This window comes from Balearica regulorum, chromosome 22 (genome assembly GCF_011004875.1).
Source record: "Balearica regulorum gibbericeps isolate bBalReg1 chromosome 22, bBalReg1.pri, whole genome shotgun sequence".
NCBI lineage: Eukaryota > Metazoa > Chordata > Aves > Gruiformes > Gruidae > Balearica > Balearica regulorum.
This window is the reverse complement of record NC_046205.1, coordinates 6,432,794-6,449,517: the sequence shown is the minus strand read 5'-3', so window position 1 is coordinate 6,449,517 and position 16,724 is coordinate 6,432,794. Positions and strand designations below refer to the sequence as shown.

At 40.4% G+C, this 16,724-nt stretch overlaps 1 protein-coding gene across 6 annotated transcripts in view; it reads left to right on the top strand.

The window, feature by feature from the left end:
• The window catches only part of LOC104637774 (zinc finger MYM-type protein 4), a 43,298-nt gene that overhangs the window by 726 nt on the left and 25,848 nt on the right, over window positions 1–16,724 (top strand). For 4 of the 6 annotated variants that reach the window (XR_012838617.1, XM_075773741.1, XM_075773737.1 and 1 more), the window contains exons 2-5: window positions 12,111–12,153; window positions 12,562–13,092; window positions 14,677–14,744; window positions 15,337–15,507. Coding sequence is in view for 5 of the 6 variants with exons in the window: in XM_075773741.1 (XP_075629856.1) it covers window positions 12,111–12,153; window positions 12,562–13,092; window positions 14,677–14,744; window positions 15,337–15,507 (813 nt within the window). In the remaining variant the exon portion in view is untranslated. Of the gene's footprint in view, window positions 1–689; window positions 813–12,110; window positions 12,154–12,561; window positions 13,093–14,676; window positions 14,745–15,336; window positions 15,508–16,724 lie in introns of those variants that run through there. The other 2 variants (XM_075773740.1, XM_075773739.1) reach the window with 2 other exon arrangements.

Here is a 16,724-nt window from a genome sequence, read left to right as displayed (position 1 = left end):
TAAGTAGGATCCATCATCACTGTCTGTCTCCTTGTTTAAAACACAATGTTCTTGCTGCTCTCTTTAAATTTATTTCAATTGTCCATCTCAAACCATAGTCGTCAAGATGGCAGTTTCTTCTCATTCTTAGGTACTCAGGCAGCACCATTGTGTGAGTACCATTAGCTGCGCTAACCCAGAGACTTGGCGTGAAGCACGTTGGCCACACTCATCTACTTGAAGAAACACTTTGTCTTTTAACCAAATGGACGGTCCTTTGTCACCCACGCCTTGTAGCCTGTGAAGTAACTGAGGGACAATAACTTCTTAAGCAGTGCTCAAAATAATCTTGCAACGAGTCATGTCCTCTTACCTGTGTGCATGTGACTTTTGGCTGAGAGCTTTTTGATAGAAACAAGATTGAGTCACCTTCGAAGTCGTGTGGAAGTTCCCATAGTTCGCTACAAGACTCTGAGCTGTCCAGTTCCCTTTTCCCAAAGATGAAGAAGTTGTCCCGGTCTCCAGCCTTGAGAAAGACAAGAACACCAGCTCAAGTTTTCCATTCCTATATCTGAGAGAAGTTTAATTTGCTGAATGTATTTCAGGCAACGTGAAACTTGTGATTGCGGTGAAGCTAATTGTTGCTAAACGGAAGAGTTGACCTTCAGGGTCTAATTGGAGGAGTTGTACAGACGTCGTTTGGCTACTCTGCGGTTACGGAAAGGAACATCCTCACTGAATTGTCTCAGACCCACGTCTTTCAGACACTTGCGCTTACTTACGAGCAAACTCAAAGAATTTGGCGGAATTGCTCACAGATATTACATAAATCTGTAAGTCTTTGGGGGATCAAGATTTTGGCCATCTGCAAGAAGTTTAAAGGGAAACAGCTGCATGTAGGACAATAACTTAAGAAATCTTAAATTAAACTTCATTCCCAGTAATTGAAATGTTAGTGGACGTAAGGAAATGCTTTTACACTGTGAGGACAGTCAATCATTGGAACAGGTTGCTCATAGACGTGGTGCAGTCTCTATCCTGGTGTCTCTTCATGGTTGTTGCCTTCGTATGCTCAATTTATCTGTCAAGTGATCTGATATTACCAACAGAAAAGAACATGATTGCCTTTTTTTTCTTGTTAAGCTTACCAATTATCTGCTAAGGAATGACAAAAATATCAAGTTAGTATCATCTTCATTGGTGTCAGGAAAAAACGTTTATGTGTTGGTTGGATAATCATCACTAGGTGTTAAGTCCAAAAGTCTCCACCAATTCTTGCTCCACATCTCCCTGTACGTTTTGGAAAGCCTCCCTTGCTCTTGGCATTGACAACATTCAGTGTTCCTGCAGAAACAGAGAACTTGTTTGGTAAAATTTAGGGGTGATCCTGGAAATTGGCAGTTGCCCCAGGCAAGTAAGGAAGGAAAGAAGAAACACAACTTGCCAATCTAGCTCAAAGGAAAATACCTTCCTAGTCCCAAATCTGACACTGAGGTTAATCTTAACTGTGGCAGAAAGGCTTCTGTGAGATTTTATAACAAATGGTGGCACCAGTGCCCTGCATTGTGTCAGTCTGTAATCTTCAGAGTCTGAGAGGTGAATTTCCTCATCTCCCCATCACAAAACCAGTTATGCATCAAGATGTTCTTGCAGGATGTGGGGAGAAGTGAATCCTTCCTGGCTGCTCGAATGACTGATGGAACCTGTGAAGAATGAGAAAAGCATACTGTAAATATGGCAGACTCATGTATCTTCCATTAAAGCCATAATTAATGAGGTCTTGGAAGACCTGCGTATCCCATTTCTCTTCCCCATAGCAGTCCAGTTCCCATTCTGCAGGAGGTTAAGGTGATGGACTCTTCCAAATCCTGCGCCTAAGGAATAACAAGAATTTCTTATAAAAAATTATTTTCCTTTGTATGGAAAAAATAAAGACTAATTTAATAATGTCTTCAGAGAGGATCTTAGCAAGTGCTGGTGCCTTCAAAATTGTTCTTTTCAATATTAAAATCTTTTGCAAATATTATTATTCCAGAAGTGCATACACTGAAACTGGCATTTTGCAAAGCCCATTGAGAAGCATTTGCCATCATTTAGCTCAATCCACGATAACGAGCAACAAACTAAAAAAGGAAGTTTTTGCCAATGTAAGACTGACATAGAAGTTTGTCTAATTTTGATTTTAATAGTATGGGGAAAGTTTTTATGCCTAAATTGTTATTTTAGAGAAGGTTAATTTCTGCCCCAAATCAAAACGGTTGTATTTTCTAAGGAAAACATATCAACATATTTAACTTTTCATGTTTACTAAATTATATCAAGATGAACTTAAAAGGTATCTGCTTGTATGTTTATTTATGTAGTTTATGAAAATATTTGTGGCACTTCAACTTTAATTTGTATATAATAGCACTGTCTTGAACAGTTTCTGTTTTGAATGGAACGATCATTTATTTACGACAATGCTCTGTCAGCCCATTGAACCAGACAGGACAGTTTGGGGTGTACCGTGCTAACTGCTGAAATTTGACACTTGGGCTCTTGGAAATTAATTTTGTTTGAATGGGTGAACACCTGGGTGTCTACACCAATAAAACAACTGTTTGCAAAAGATTTTTAATTTTGCATGGCTTTAATTAAAAATTGAAGATCATGTCCTTTAGAAAGTTTTGTTAGTGAACTGCTTTTGAATGGTACAAAGCTGAAGACGACATGTCTGCAAAGGCTTGTGCACCTCTCAAGGGATGCTTTGAAGTCATAATCTTTGAGTTCACCTTCTGGAAATCAGCATAACGGATCTCAGCCTTTTACATTAGGACTTTCAACATTGTCTAAAATACAGAAAAATTAAGCAAGCTCTTTATGCCTACTTCAGGGCCCTTTGCATGATTAGGAGGATAGTGGAAATTAATCCTGAAGTCACTCCCAATGCTCTTGAAGTGGTTATCTCAACTTTTCTCTCATTTAATGACTGTTGTATCCCATCATTCCTTCCAGACATTCCAATTCACAGTGGCCTTTCCCTAAACATGTCTTGTAGCAAGTTTTATCTAGTGAATTTTCTTCAAGGTGTTCTGTCAATGACCGACTCTGTTCAGATGATTTCCATCATCCATTTTATAAGTGTGGTAATGGCATAAAAGCAGTGCTCTTGTACCTCGCTCCTGCTTTTGCTTGTAACACTTCTTCTCTGCCATTGTCCAAACTCTTCAAAATAAGGCTTCTCCATCAGCGAATATTTCATCAAGGGCATGTTAGCAGAATCATGTGTGCTCTCAGTTGTCTGTCAGCTTAGCCCGTGGTCTGCCTTATGTTCTTTAATAGAAAAAAATTGTGTTTCTGCAGGGGCAAAAGAGGGAGATGGATAGAGTACACCCGCAAGGTTGGGGGGTTTTAGTTAGTTGTCCTGTGGAAACATAAAAAAGAGGGTGCGTAAGAGTCAACCTGGGAAAATAACGTGAGGACAAAATGAACTCTGTTATTGGAAAGGTCCAGTAGAGTGGTCCATGAGTGCTGCAGGAGTGAGGCCATGATAAACTAATCCTTGCGTGTTGCTGATCCCAGGAGCAGTTACTTTATTTCTAGAAGCTCATACCGGGCTGAAGCAAAAGCGACATGACAGCTGAGTTTGAAAGAGATTGAAATCTGCTGTCACAAGCTGCTTCTGAACCATATCAGGAAAAGGGAGACTGATTCAAGTGTCGAGCAGGCTGCAGCTTGGTGCTAACCTCATGGCCTAGAGCAGATGACCTGTATTGCCATACTCTTGTCCTTTGACTCTCTGGAAGTGCTACTCAGAAATTTCAAGGGAAATAAAAAGTGTAAAAGACTGTAACTTTGCTTTACCGAACTGTTGATTATCCAAAAGTTGTGTGGTATATTCTGTCCTTTCTGTAAATACTGATTGAAGAATGATGGTAATGTATTTAGTTTTGGTTACCATATTTGCTATCTGCCTTAGATATATCTCTTTAATCTTAAAAGTAGTTTGAAGTATTAAAGGACTTGCATATACATTAGTAGTTTTAAAGTATGTTGTGTCTAATACCTGTGAAGTTTTTAGTAAAAAAATGTATGCTAATCAATTATCATTATAACCAAAGTTTATTACATCAGATTTTTGGTAACAAACCCAAAAGTTAAATTTTACATTTGGCCCTTTTCCCTTTTGATAGCTGATCCAGATTCAGGAAAATATTTGAAGTCTTCTAAGAACTTGGAGAAGTTTAGTATCAAAAACCTGACTCTTGCTCCTGAGTTAGCTAAATACTTGGGTCTGAGAGCCATCGGGATTGGCGGTTACTTCGGACCCGATCTTTCTATCCTAGACTTTTTGACTTTAGTCATGGTGGTGGTCAGAAAGCACAAACTGGTGGGTAGCCCAGGAGAGCCCAGGCGAGGTCCAAGATCCTGGACTCTGCTGAACCACAAACACTGTGGCATTGCCTGTGCGTGTCAGTCTGCTGTGCCTGTGCAGACACGGTCTTCGCAGACTGTGTCATATTGTAGGTGAGAAATACAGGACAAATAGTTGCGATAGGAGATTCTTGGGTTTACTTTCTTAGCAGTGTAAAGGAAAGTATAGAAATAAATGTTTTCCATTTGCAATCTCTAAGCTGTACCCATAAAACAGTTATCTGTCTAGTCTTGCCCAGGTTCTCTGGACTTTCTGTCATCAGTGTAAGAGATGGGAATCTCTGGAAGATCATCTGCCCAGTCCCAGGGCAGGCTGAATTGCTGCTGCAGGAATTTTTCATTTCCCTTGGAAAGAGAGGAAACCTGAATCACTAGCCTAAAAAACTAATGTTCAATTGTCCTAAATTTCAGTGAGAAGAACCTGAGACAGAATTAGCACAACTGTACAGTTGTTCCTACAGAGGAAATTTCAGAGTGCTTGTTTTCTTTTGGGTTTTTTTGATGACTTATTTGTGTAGTTTTTTGAATCTTGATATTTGTTAGAACAGTCTAGAAAGTAAGTGGAAAGACTTAATCTTTATTAAATGGTGTTATTTGCTCAAGAAAGCTTTTATGAAATACTATTTAGTGAATGCAGACTATTAACAGGCCTTTATTATGTTTAAGATTGCCTGGTAGGAGTTGTTACAGTGCTCTATGAAAAAATTACCCTTTTTGTAGGTTTTGGCAAAATTTCTGCTATCTCAAAACTTACTAAATCGATTGGTTAAGTATGTTTGAAGAAAGTTTCATTGGGGGGAGGGTGCCTATGCAAGGCAAGCTTCACCTCCATCACTTATTTGCAGGCAGAAGAATCAAGCAGACATGGGTCAGTGGTTTTTACTGTCTCGCTGTGATAGTTGTGTCGTTTTGTGCAGACCGTCTTGTTTGTTCATGGAACAGGGCAGTTCTCAAGCGCTCCATGAAGTAATCACAGGAGCTTTGCTGAGAGCTCTGATCACGTAGTACTAGTGTTTTTTCTGCCTGTTTTTACAGGTGTTCAGGCATTTCATCCTGAAGAACCTTGGGTACTTGTAATAATATCTGCAAAGAAAGTGGAACATCAACTGAGCTGCCTATTGTAAGAACTACTTCTTATAGGAAAAGAAAAAGTAGAAGACAACCAGGGCAACAACTACCAATGGGACTGGAATTGTAGCCACCCAAAAGAGAGAAATACCAGTTTTTATAAGAGCAGGAGAGGAGAAAATCATAGAACTGTACAGGAAAGTGGAAGAGATGTGGAACAGGCAAAGAGGAAGCCTGCGTTAGGAAGGTACTTTGAAGAATAAAGCAGATCCCATGATTGCTTTTCTCTCTTTAAGGACAGGAATACTGAAACAGAGAGAACTGGATATACATACAGGCTCTCCAGTTTTCACCACCAATTGTTGTTGTTGGCAGTGGACTCTTACGAGAAGGGAAAAGACTTGTGGTACCTAATGGCAGATGAGATGATTCACCAGTGTGGGCCTATTAACATCTAAACCATTCTGTGAAGGAGGGCTGATAATCCCTGCTGTGTTTATCAACAAGCAGAAGGTGCTACATTTGTAAATTTTCCCGATTTGCATGCAGAGCCATCTCGTAGGCTTCTTATTTGAGGACAGATTGTAATGAAAAGCAGACGATTTAGGTTTTAGACATGTTTCACTTTCTTTAAAGATTGATTTACAGAGGGTTGGGGGTTTTTTCCCTGGTATTAGTAACATAACTAGTAGCAAGCAGTCACTAACATGGTTAATTATCCTCTAGGGGGAGACATTGAGTAGAGGGGTCTTCCCAAGGCTACGGTGCTGTCCTCCCCACAGATTGTTACCCTTGTTGCTTCTTAGTTGTATTATATGGACTGGCTTTCCCTTAAAAGACATGGTGGTGGCGCTCTCTTAATGAGCTACTCAGCTTCTCACTTAAATGGAATTAAGGGGATTGCATGCTTTGCAGAACATAATCTTCTAAATAGCTATACTTTTGAAAGCTTTGGCCAAAAGTAAGTTTGTAATCTGGGAAATGCTGTCTTGTGGGATGCTAAAATATGTAACTGAACTGAAATACTTGGTTTGGAGTAACTATTTGCTGAGGATCACAGCAGAAACGTACATTGTTATGATACGGACTCTGCTCTGGTTTTGGTGATTTTTACATCCATGTAACTTCAGTTTAGTTTTTCTGACTTCTGCGGTGAGAAATAGGAATTATCTTTGTTTCAGCTCACTTACAGGTTTAGTGTAACCAAAATCCCAGCATCAACGGTTGTTTGTAGAGTGTCTTAACCAGCAGCAGGAAAGTTCAGTGCATTGCCGGGGTGAGGTTTTGAGGGGAGAAGTTCTTTGTTTTTTAAAAGAAAGCCTTTATTGTGGATGTCTTGGTTTGTGGGCTTGATGTGTGTTTTGTGTCTGCGTGGGCAAAGCCCACATGTCTAGCAGGCTTCAGATCAGCACTTCAAACTGGTGTCTTTGCAAAAACCATTGCAAGGTGAAGCCTTCCCGTGTGGAGCTGCTTCCTTCTCAAATCCATGGTTTCGTGGCTGGATGGGAGAAGCGCTCGGATCTCCCTCTGTTTTTTGTAGTTATAGATTAAAACCACCGATCATTCAAGAAAAGTATGGTACGCTGTAGCTTTCTGTATGTTTGACAGACTCATCTACTTGGCCCTGTATAGGTTGGCAACAGTACGCAGCTTGTGCGTGTGTGTGTGCGCTTGGTGGATATAGAAACCATGAGGTCGACAGGGGCTTTGTTTGGAATTGGCCTGTGAATATTCAGAAGACTTAGGAATGTCAGAAAAACCTGGGGACAGAAAGGGGTGATGCGCTTAACGTGCTGAACTGCTCCCCGTGATTTCTGGTGAATCAGTCAGAATTCTGAAAACACACAAATGGAATGGCAGCAGCACATGCCTAAATCTTCTTTCCTGACACTTAAAAATTGAAGATGCGTAAGTGAGATGCAAGGTGAAACCATGTTTCTTGAACAGAAGGACTGGGAGCCACAAGAGACTGAAAAATGCCTGCCTTTGTCTTTTTACACGCATAGATGATTGTTTGGGATTTGCCTTTAAAAAGAACCATCATAGTATCCATTTAATTACCCTTAGACTACAATAGTGATTAAAAATAATCTGTTGAAGTCTTGAGCCCAGATGCCCAGGGAAGCCTCAAGGACACACCTCGCAATATCTGCCACGCTCACGCTCTCCCCTCCCTGCTCGTGGCTCTGACCCCTTCTTGCCCATGAAGAGCAATGGGCAGCCCCCCACCACCAAACCACAGGGGCTCCCGGGGGCACCGGGCCGTGCGGTGGCCGGTGCGGGCAGCTGTCCGGCGCGGAGCCGGGGCGGCTAGGGGGCTCTGCAGGCCCAGCACCGCGCGCCGAGCTCTATGGCTCGCCTTGACCCCGCCGGGTTCTCTTCCTGCCGCAGCGGTTCTTTTCCTGTAGCAGGTATCTGCGGCAGGCTGGCTCTTTGTTACCCTCTGCTCTTCCCTCCCTAGGTGCTCCGAAGGTACGAATCGATAGGTCTGTCAGTGTTTCGGTGGAAAGCAGCTCCGGGAGAGACCAGCTGCTTCATTCTGCTCCTGCTGCGGAGTTTTCCCTTAGCAGGGGTGCAGCGCGGCTGGCTGCCTGCCTGGCGTCCCTGCCAGGGATGTCATGTGTAAAAGGTCAGGGGATGCTTCCTGAGCTCACCACACCTGGTTCAAGAATAGCAATTCCAATTTAAATTACTTTTGTTGTTGGGTTTGGGGTTTTTTAAACGGTGTCTTCCTTATCAGTTTAATGAATTCTGAAGCGGGGGGGGGTTGTGCTGTGTGTGCAGGGACAAGGAAACTGTACAGACAAGAAATTGAGAATCATCTCTGACTATTTTTTAATTGCAGTTTTCTTAACATCTGCTTCCTTTCCACAGTTTGCTTATGGATGCAGTAAAACCTAGGATAAAACTTCAAAAGGCTTGCTAGAAAGATATGTGCCTGTGTATGTAAAGCTGTTTTGTTTATTTTTTTAAAAGAAATTCTCTATTTTGCATACAAAATAAGGTTGTAGCTCTAGGCAGCTTCTCTCTTTATATTGCACAAATATAATCTATTAATTGTTTGATTTATGGATGCTATGGCACCTTTGAACGCCATTAAAGTATTGAACAGGTTTTTAGTTATTTCAAATTAGCAGATTGTATTAAAGTGTAAACAGTGTCCTTCTGTCACCTGCTCCAAGCAAAGACGGGTTAGCGCTGAGGATGTAACACTGTTTTCCTAGAGTCTGATGTACAATTACAAAAAAATAGTGATGTACCTAGTAGCATTTGATGTCTTTAGGTAAAGAGTAGTTAATTTAAAGCAAAAGACATTGCTTCCAGGAATACCTAATTGTTTGTCATAATTTCTGTATTCTTGTTTCATTTATTTATTTATTTACTACAACCTGATTAGGCAGAGCATTTTCTTGCGTACAATGCTAGCTAATGAGACAGGGTCACTAAGAAAGATATATCCTACACCATTTAATTTTGCTAATATCAAACTTAAACTGTCCTGTCTTAAACTCTTAGGAAATGCTTGCTACTTAAAAACACTAAATATTGTAAGTTATTCTCTGGCAAAATATTAGCCAAAGTGGTTAAATGACGGTATTTTAAAACATGATATGCTTGAGTTTTGTTTTAAAACTGCAAGTATGTTTTGAGGACTGTGTTGGGGAGTTGAAGCCTAGAGCGTTTTAACAGAAAACTTTCTGTTCCGGATACTTTCCATTCTATAGCTATCTAGAACTTCATCTGGGATATCGAGGTGGTGCTTCTTACATCTGTCAAAAATGATCCCTAGGAAATGCCATCTGGTGGATCGGTTTCATGTTTCCCTCTAGAGTGCTTTTGTTCCACTAATCACCAAATCTTAAAAAATCTGAGCTGAAGAAATAGAGGGAATTAAGAGTGGATGACGCCTAATCAAAGGAGGAAGTATGAGGACTGGGAGAGAGGGAATTGCCTTGCAGAAATGTAATAGAATAATGTAGAAATAGTAATTTGGGCATTATTACTTACATTTCTGTCTAATACAAGACCATAATCCAGTGAAAGCCAACTTATATGGCTGATTAAGGTGATATATTTTTATGTAACGATATACAAAATTAAACAAGATTGTAATTGGATTCAGGAAGGGAACAGAAATATATATAATTGAGAGAATATCCCACACTAATTCAGAAAAAAAAGCATATGAGCCCTCATTTCAGGACATAGTCCAGTTATAGACTGTTACGGAATGAGTCATTTATTGGGGAGAGATATATATATTTATGTGTACATAGATACATATATATACACACACACACACAAGCATACAAACACTTCCCCTAGTTTCCTCTCTTTGGATTTACACCATGTGGGAGTTCTGATGCTGTTCACCATCACAAACTAGATGGTGGCTTAGATGACCCTGCTAGTATTATCAGATGCTGAAGTTCCTCTTTTATAAATATTTCCAATGGAAGCTTTTGAGCACAGACACAGATCTTCCTCTGTATCCTAAAACCTTTTAAAGGAAGAAAATACTCAAGATGATCTCTTATGTTGATAGCCTCACAAAAGAAATAGACAAGAAACAAAATAGGCTGGGTTTTTTTTTCCCTAGGATGACCTTGTGGTTGGGAAGTGTCTTGAATTCCTTCCAGGTAGATTGTAAATGTTTTCCAACTTGGCCAAAATATTTATGGTAGTCCCTAACAGCTCTGGCAGGTGGCCCCTTGAGCTAACTTGCATGTTGTCATTTCTTTGAATGAAACTGTTAGAGAGGTCCAGACTGCAAAATGTATTCTTTTCCTAATAACAGCATTTCTGGTTTTGTCACCTAGTATGAAAAGATTTGTTCTCACCAGAGGAGGAGGAATACTGAGGGTTTGGATGTATAAGGTAACCGGGATTGTGGTAGAACCTAGAATACTTCCCCACAGCTCCTCTGTATCTCAGAAGAGTCAAAGAACTGCATTGATATAATCCTACTTCAATAAAAGAATGATCTAGTGCTTCATCTCAGCTGAAACCTTTTCTTGTCCTGCCAGCAAATTGTCTGAAACTTTTTTGGAGAAGAAAGAGCATTACTGACAGGAAGCAAGAAAACGATCAAGGAAGGTCAGTGTAGAGAAAGGACCTAGACTATCGGTTTTGCCTGCCAAGGCTTCATACTCTGATATTATTATCAAATGGCAACAAATTCCTTTTTCTCTTCTTCTATAAAAATGGTACACTACCACTCTCCTTGTCCTCAGCATCTAGTATTAGCACTAAGTATATCCAATATTTATGGGGATTAACTTTATACTAGTGTAAACTCAGCTGACTACAAGCGGACTTCTAGATCAACATTAAACTTGTGTCTTTGGAGACACTCCTAGGATCATTATAGCAGTAACAGAACTCAGGCCTTGCAAACCTTCCTGGAAGGTGTTTCCTTACTGGTTTTTCCTCTAGATAATTACAGCGAATAGACTTGCATCAGCCTTGTGAAATAGCGTAACCTTTTTTTTTTCTTTTGGTGCCCTATTTCACTTTTCCAGCTTCAACTATCTGATCAGAGAGCTGGAAAGTTTTGGTGCAGTATCAAATCGTCTTGGTATTCACGGTGCTGGACAGGTCCTCACTATTCCATGTGCGTCAGATTAATCTGAAGGAGCTAGCTTGTCTTTGTAGACCTGCAAGTGATATTGGAAAGAGACCGATGGACTCTGCCATCAGAAGAATCCTGTGACAATATGTTGTCATCCTTTCCCAGAGCTGGCCTGTGGAATATCCGATTTATCAAGTAAATGACTTGAGTTAAATGAAATTAGAGATCATCCCTTTGCTATCAAATCCCATTACTTTCCTTAAGATGGCTTAAGAATTGAAGTGTGAGCAGGATCTGCCAGAAAAGAAAGCACAGAGCTGGAGATGTAGAGAAAGGAGAGATGATTTAAATGAATTGCTCTTATCTTTTGGGCAGAAAGGAAGGATGCTAATGAGTTGAACATTCTAAAGGAAACTTTAAGTATGCTGAGTGCACACACTTCTTCAGATGGCATTGAAGCGTGCCGACAACTTTAACGGCTGTCGGCGAATGTTTAATGGAAGCGATGTTTTGTACGGCACTCAGAGTCATCATCTGGTTCTTCTTTGATTGCGCTCATGCTGACACTCACTGTCTCGCTCCTGTTAGGAACTTCAGCGTTACCTTTCACTGCTCCTAGACAGGGGACATTCATTCCCTGTGAGAGAGATGAAACCTTTGGGTCTGTGCAGCCCACACCAGTGGGAGCTGTACATGCTGCTGGTTTTCTGTTTATAACGTTCAGAGGAAATGAAGGCTCGTTGAGTGTCAGAGAGGGCAGAATTGATGATCTTGACCTGGTACAAATACCTCATGTAGGAGTGAAAATTTTCACATTCCCTTCCCTCCCCTCTCTCCTCCACCTTCTCTGAATTCTGAATTTTCATTGTGTGCTTTTTCTGTGTACTTCTGAACTTGGTAGGGTGAATGTGACTTCTCCGTAATGTAAAGGCCTTCATTTGTAGAACTTTGCTTGGGGCAAGAAAGGAAGGAGGAGGAATTGTGATCCTTGTTGGTTTTGGTTTTGATTGGATACTTTTTAGCAAAGTATATGGCAGCTGACCGAGATAATGATGTAGTGCTTTCCTTTTTACAGTTTGAAGATAAATCTGATGCGGTATTTGATATTACAGAAAAATGTAAGTATTTTTATTTATTTATATAAGGCCATAGTTTCACAAAACATTTCTTAGAAGTATCATTGCTGCTGAAAAAGACACTCTTGCCCTTCTCCTAGCCTTTGCTACTCATTCCCTCCCTGCATTGCCTTCTCCACAAGTGTTACAAATGAGATAAGAGAAAGTGAATGTTTTTCCTTTCCTTGGTTAGTTTTACTCAGTTCAGGTTCTGCTTCACTCTGTGGTGAGTGGGACAGAACTGTTTCTTGTGTCAGCAATGTTTTATCAGTAATGTTGGCCCAGGAAGGCTTAGAGTATACAAGGAATTGCAGCATCAGACAGATTAGCAAAAGACACTTACACTTGTCCTTTGCTACACATAAAGTTGGTGAATTTTCTGACTGTTATGTGGGCTTTTTTCCTCCCTAGGTGGTGAAATTCTGGATGCAGAAATGTCTGAGGACACTGATCACAACTTAACACCTGCCCTCGACAGCCTCTCTTATGGAATACAGAATCGAACAGGATCTGAAAACTCACTGCTGGATGATGATGATGATGATTATTTTCTGAACTCTGGGGATCTTGCAGGCATACCTGTTGTAGGGAGTGACAATGAAGATGATCAAAATTTCACTCCGAAAGACACTCTTTCTTCAGCGATTCATGATGAAGACCATCTGGATGAGGGCAAGAGAGTTACAGAACATGAATTGGACAGTGAAAAAGAAATTCAGATTCAGAATGCAATCCAAAAGGATCTCACTTCACCATTTGAGCAGGGCCCTGTATTTAAATCAATTCGAAAAGATTTTAGCATAACAAGAGATAATGGCAAAGAGACTTTTTCAGCCAAGGACAAGAATAGAGAAGGACATTTTCAAGAACGTGAAAAACGGTTGGAAAAAATCCCTAAAGATACGGATTCTAGATTGAAAAGCAGTTTTCTTGACAAAGCAGGTAACTGTTGACATCGTAGACCTGGCTACCCAGCAAAGAGGAAGAAAGAACTAGACAGAAATTAGCAATAGGGCTAGTTACTAAAAACATCAACTTGTTGAAGAGAACCTGCGTAGCTCTGTGTAGGGAAGCATTTTATAAAGAACCCTGAAATACAATGATCTCTATTAGGAGCAGGATTTGCAAAAGGGCCTGGCAGCATTGTGGGGGGGGTCTCATCCTCCACAGCTTGTTTCAAAGCCTCAACATATCCTTTGCTGTTGTGGTTTCCTAAACCAAGCTGGGTGACAATTCAAGCTTCCTTTTGTTTTTTCTCACTGTTTTTTATAGACCTTGGAACTCCTGAAAAGAAAATGATGAAGTTTAGGTTAAGTTGATGGCCAGGAAAAATTTTTTTTGAGCAAAGTACCAATTCTTCATTAACGTATATGTATTTAAACCAGTATGCATTTGATAGCAGCATCACAGAAAGGCTTGCTAGAAATGTATTAGTGTCTGCAGGAATTAAGCCAGAGAGTAACTTGAGATCTGTTTTTCCTGGGAGACTGCTCTCCTCCTTCCTCAGATACTTGTGTCTTGGACTTTGTCCAGCCAACATGGAGAGAACCGAGGATGCCTGTAACCCTTTCTCATTCGAGGGAGCCTGACGGTCACCAGTAGTCTCAATGCCCACACACTTGTTTTTGACTTCCCAAGCTCTGAAAGTCACAGTAGAACAGTGAATGAAGGAGTTAGGAATAACCAGGCTGGAACATGCAATTTAATTTTATTCAGAAGACTGTCTGGAGAGAGGGTAGGCCAGCGAGCGAGAGCCTCCTGGCTACTTGTTCAGATTCACAGCTTACAATTCTGATCGTTAAACTTTGTGTGTTTAGCAACAGCATCTTAAAATCAGTGCTTCCAGGTTGCACAAATGATAGAGAACCAATACAGATGTTTTTAAAATAGAGTTAAAGATGTCTCTTTACTTTTACCTTCAGGTTGATAACAAGTGAAGAATATTTCTGTGCAAAAGACGTATTTCAGAAAATTGTAAATACCTACAGTTATAAGATTGTGGCTGAAAGCTGTGCAGCCTCAGGTAGAGTAGTCAGTAATTGGAACAGCAATAGTAAATGCTCATAGGCAGCATCCAGTATCCAGGCAAATCCAGAATTCTTAAAAGATTCATGCTAAAAAAGCATAAGCTGCTATTTCTTGAGAAGGGAGGAAAAGGCAAAAGACCAGATTGGCAAAGAAAAGGATGAACATTGTTGCTCTGAAAAATATTTTCTGGTTTAAATGTTGAAACACAGGAGAGATCAGAACACACTGGGGTGTAGAAAATTCTGAATGAACAATTTGCCTCAGAATTTTACAACCATTTTGCTGGAATGGGAAGATAATGACCCAGTAGAATAATAAAATGTCAATTCTCTTTCAGGATTGCCATCTTTCTTGCAGGGAGGAGAAAGGGAGTAGTTTAATACTTCTGAGGTGCTGTCAGACTACGGGGTTGGGGATCAGTATGAGACTCTAGATAGTTTTAAAGGAAATGCGTTGGAATCTGTATTCATTTATATTTAATGTATATGTTTTCCTCAGTTCATAATCAAGTAGAAGAAACATTACGGACGCAGTTAGCGCCACAAACTCCAGAAACTAACTTCAGGGTAAGCTATAGATCTTTCACACACTTTTGCAAGTGCAGCAATATACTGGAATAATTCAAAATACGTATTTTGTATTTGAGTGTAAATTTGAGTATCAAGAAAACTGATCTTCTGACTCTTAGACATCTTTGCTACTTAAACAGTGCATATAATTTTGTAAAATTTTGCTGACCCTCTCTTTGGATTGAGGATTCTTTTGATAGCCACTTTCATGTTCAGCATGGTCTGACTGACTGGTGAGCCGAATCTAGACCTGGATGCATCCATCTGACCTGCTGCCTTTTTTCCAGATGAGACAGGGAACAGCTGCATCAACAGGCGACACTGCCCAAACAACCGAATGCCCCTACTGACAACCAACTTAGAGAGCTGGGTGGCTTCTGCTGTGACCAGAGGAGTGAAAAGGCTTGGGGGTGGGATGAGAGAGGGTGCTGCAGGGAGGTAGAGGCAGCAGCTGCTGCCCAACATTTCTCCCACCTTCCGGTGGCAGGACCCATTTCTCTTGGTCTGCAACAGAAACTCCCATTGGCAGCAGCCCAACTCCTAATGGCAGATGCAGGAGGGTGAATTCTTTTTCATATTATTGTTTCAGGAGTCTAGCTACCTATTTTCTAGTAAGGAATCTATTGGACAAGAGCTGGGGAATTCCTTTGCACCAAATATTAGAATTAAGGAGGAGCCTTTGGATGACGAATATGATAAAGCTATGGCCCCACAGCAGGGACTATTAGACAAAATTAAAGATGAACCTGATAATTCCGAGGTAAGTTTCCCATTGCATTTCTCATTTTGGTCTGACAGCTGACCGCATAAGCTGGACGTAAATTCAGCAATTTATTTGGTTTATTGACCGAAATTTAACTTGAAGAACATAGTTTAGTAGAAGGATTTTCCCTCTTATACTACCATGAAACCCAAACCCCCAACTTTTTGATGTCCTGTTACCATGTCACTGAAACTGTTTTGTTTTTCAGTTAGAGACAAAGCAAAGTGCTGTAAAACTTTCATTATTGAATCTCTGGCAATATAGAGACTTAATCTCAACTTGGTCTCACTAGGAAATAAGATGTAAATCATGTTTTATTGAATATTTTGTGAGTAGTCACAGTCAGAGATGTGTAGTTGAAACAGTGCTATTCCTGCTCCTTCCCTCTGAAAGGTTATCTTAGCGAGCACAGTGGTCCATCGTTTGTTCTTGTTGTAAATTAACACTTAGAGGTCTTATCTTAGCAGACTACTTAAATACGTACACATCAGTGAAGTCAATTTAAGCATGTGTCAAAGTGACTTTCTCATTTGAGACTGACATTTTTTATGGCGATACAGGTAAACATTCTGTTCTTGCAAACTGGAGAAAGTCTGACCTCTGGATTGAGCGGTGCTGGGGCAAGGATTGCTGAGCTCTAACCGGTCTCTTTGCCACTGGTTTTCCGTGTGACACCAGGGAAATGATCTGGGTTGCAATTCTTGTCTCCTCACTGCTAATACTTGGGTTACGTGCCTGACTTCACATGCAGTTAAAAGTGCAAAACTTCCTGAGGTGATTCATCCCACTTGCATCGACACTAGAGTGCTGGTGTTCTTGTGCAGGCATTAGTTTTTCTAGCATCATTCTGTGTGCTTCTGCTATCCCTCTTCTCTGTGGGCCAGTCTTCCCAACATTTTTCTTCTTTTCCAATAATACTCTTGGCTTAATAAAATAAAGAAGTAAACTGAGTATTTGAAACGATTCGGATTTCACTGCCCTCCTGATTTGTTCAGTGTCCATGAAATTATTTGGTTTTATTTTTCCTTAAGCCTAGATAATGTCAAACCACGTGTAGGTTGTTAAATCTGTCTTGTCCTCCCAAGATGGCATCTACTGTGTGGATTTGTGGGGAATGCAATGCAAGGTGTCTGTGGTTATCAAAGATCGTATTAATAAGTAAAAGTGAAGACTTGAAGAATTTAACTGTCAAATACCATATTCTTCAAAATATT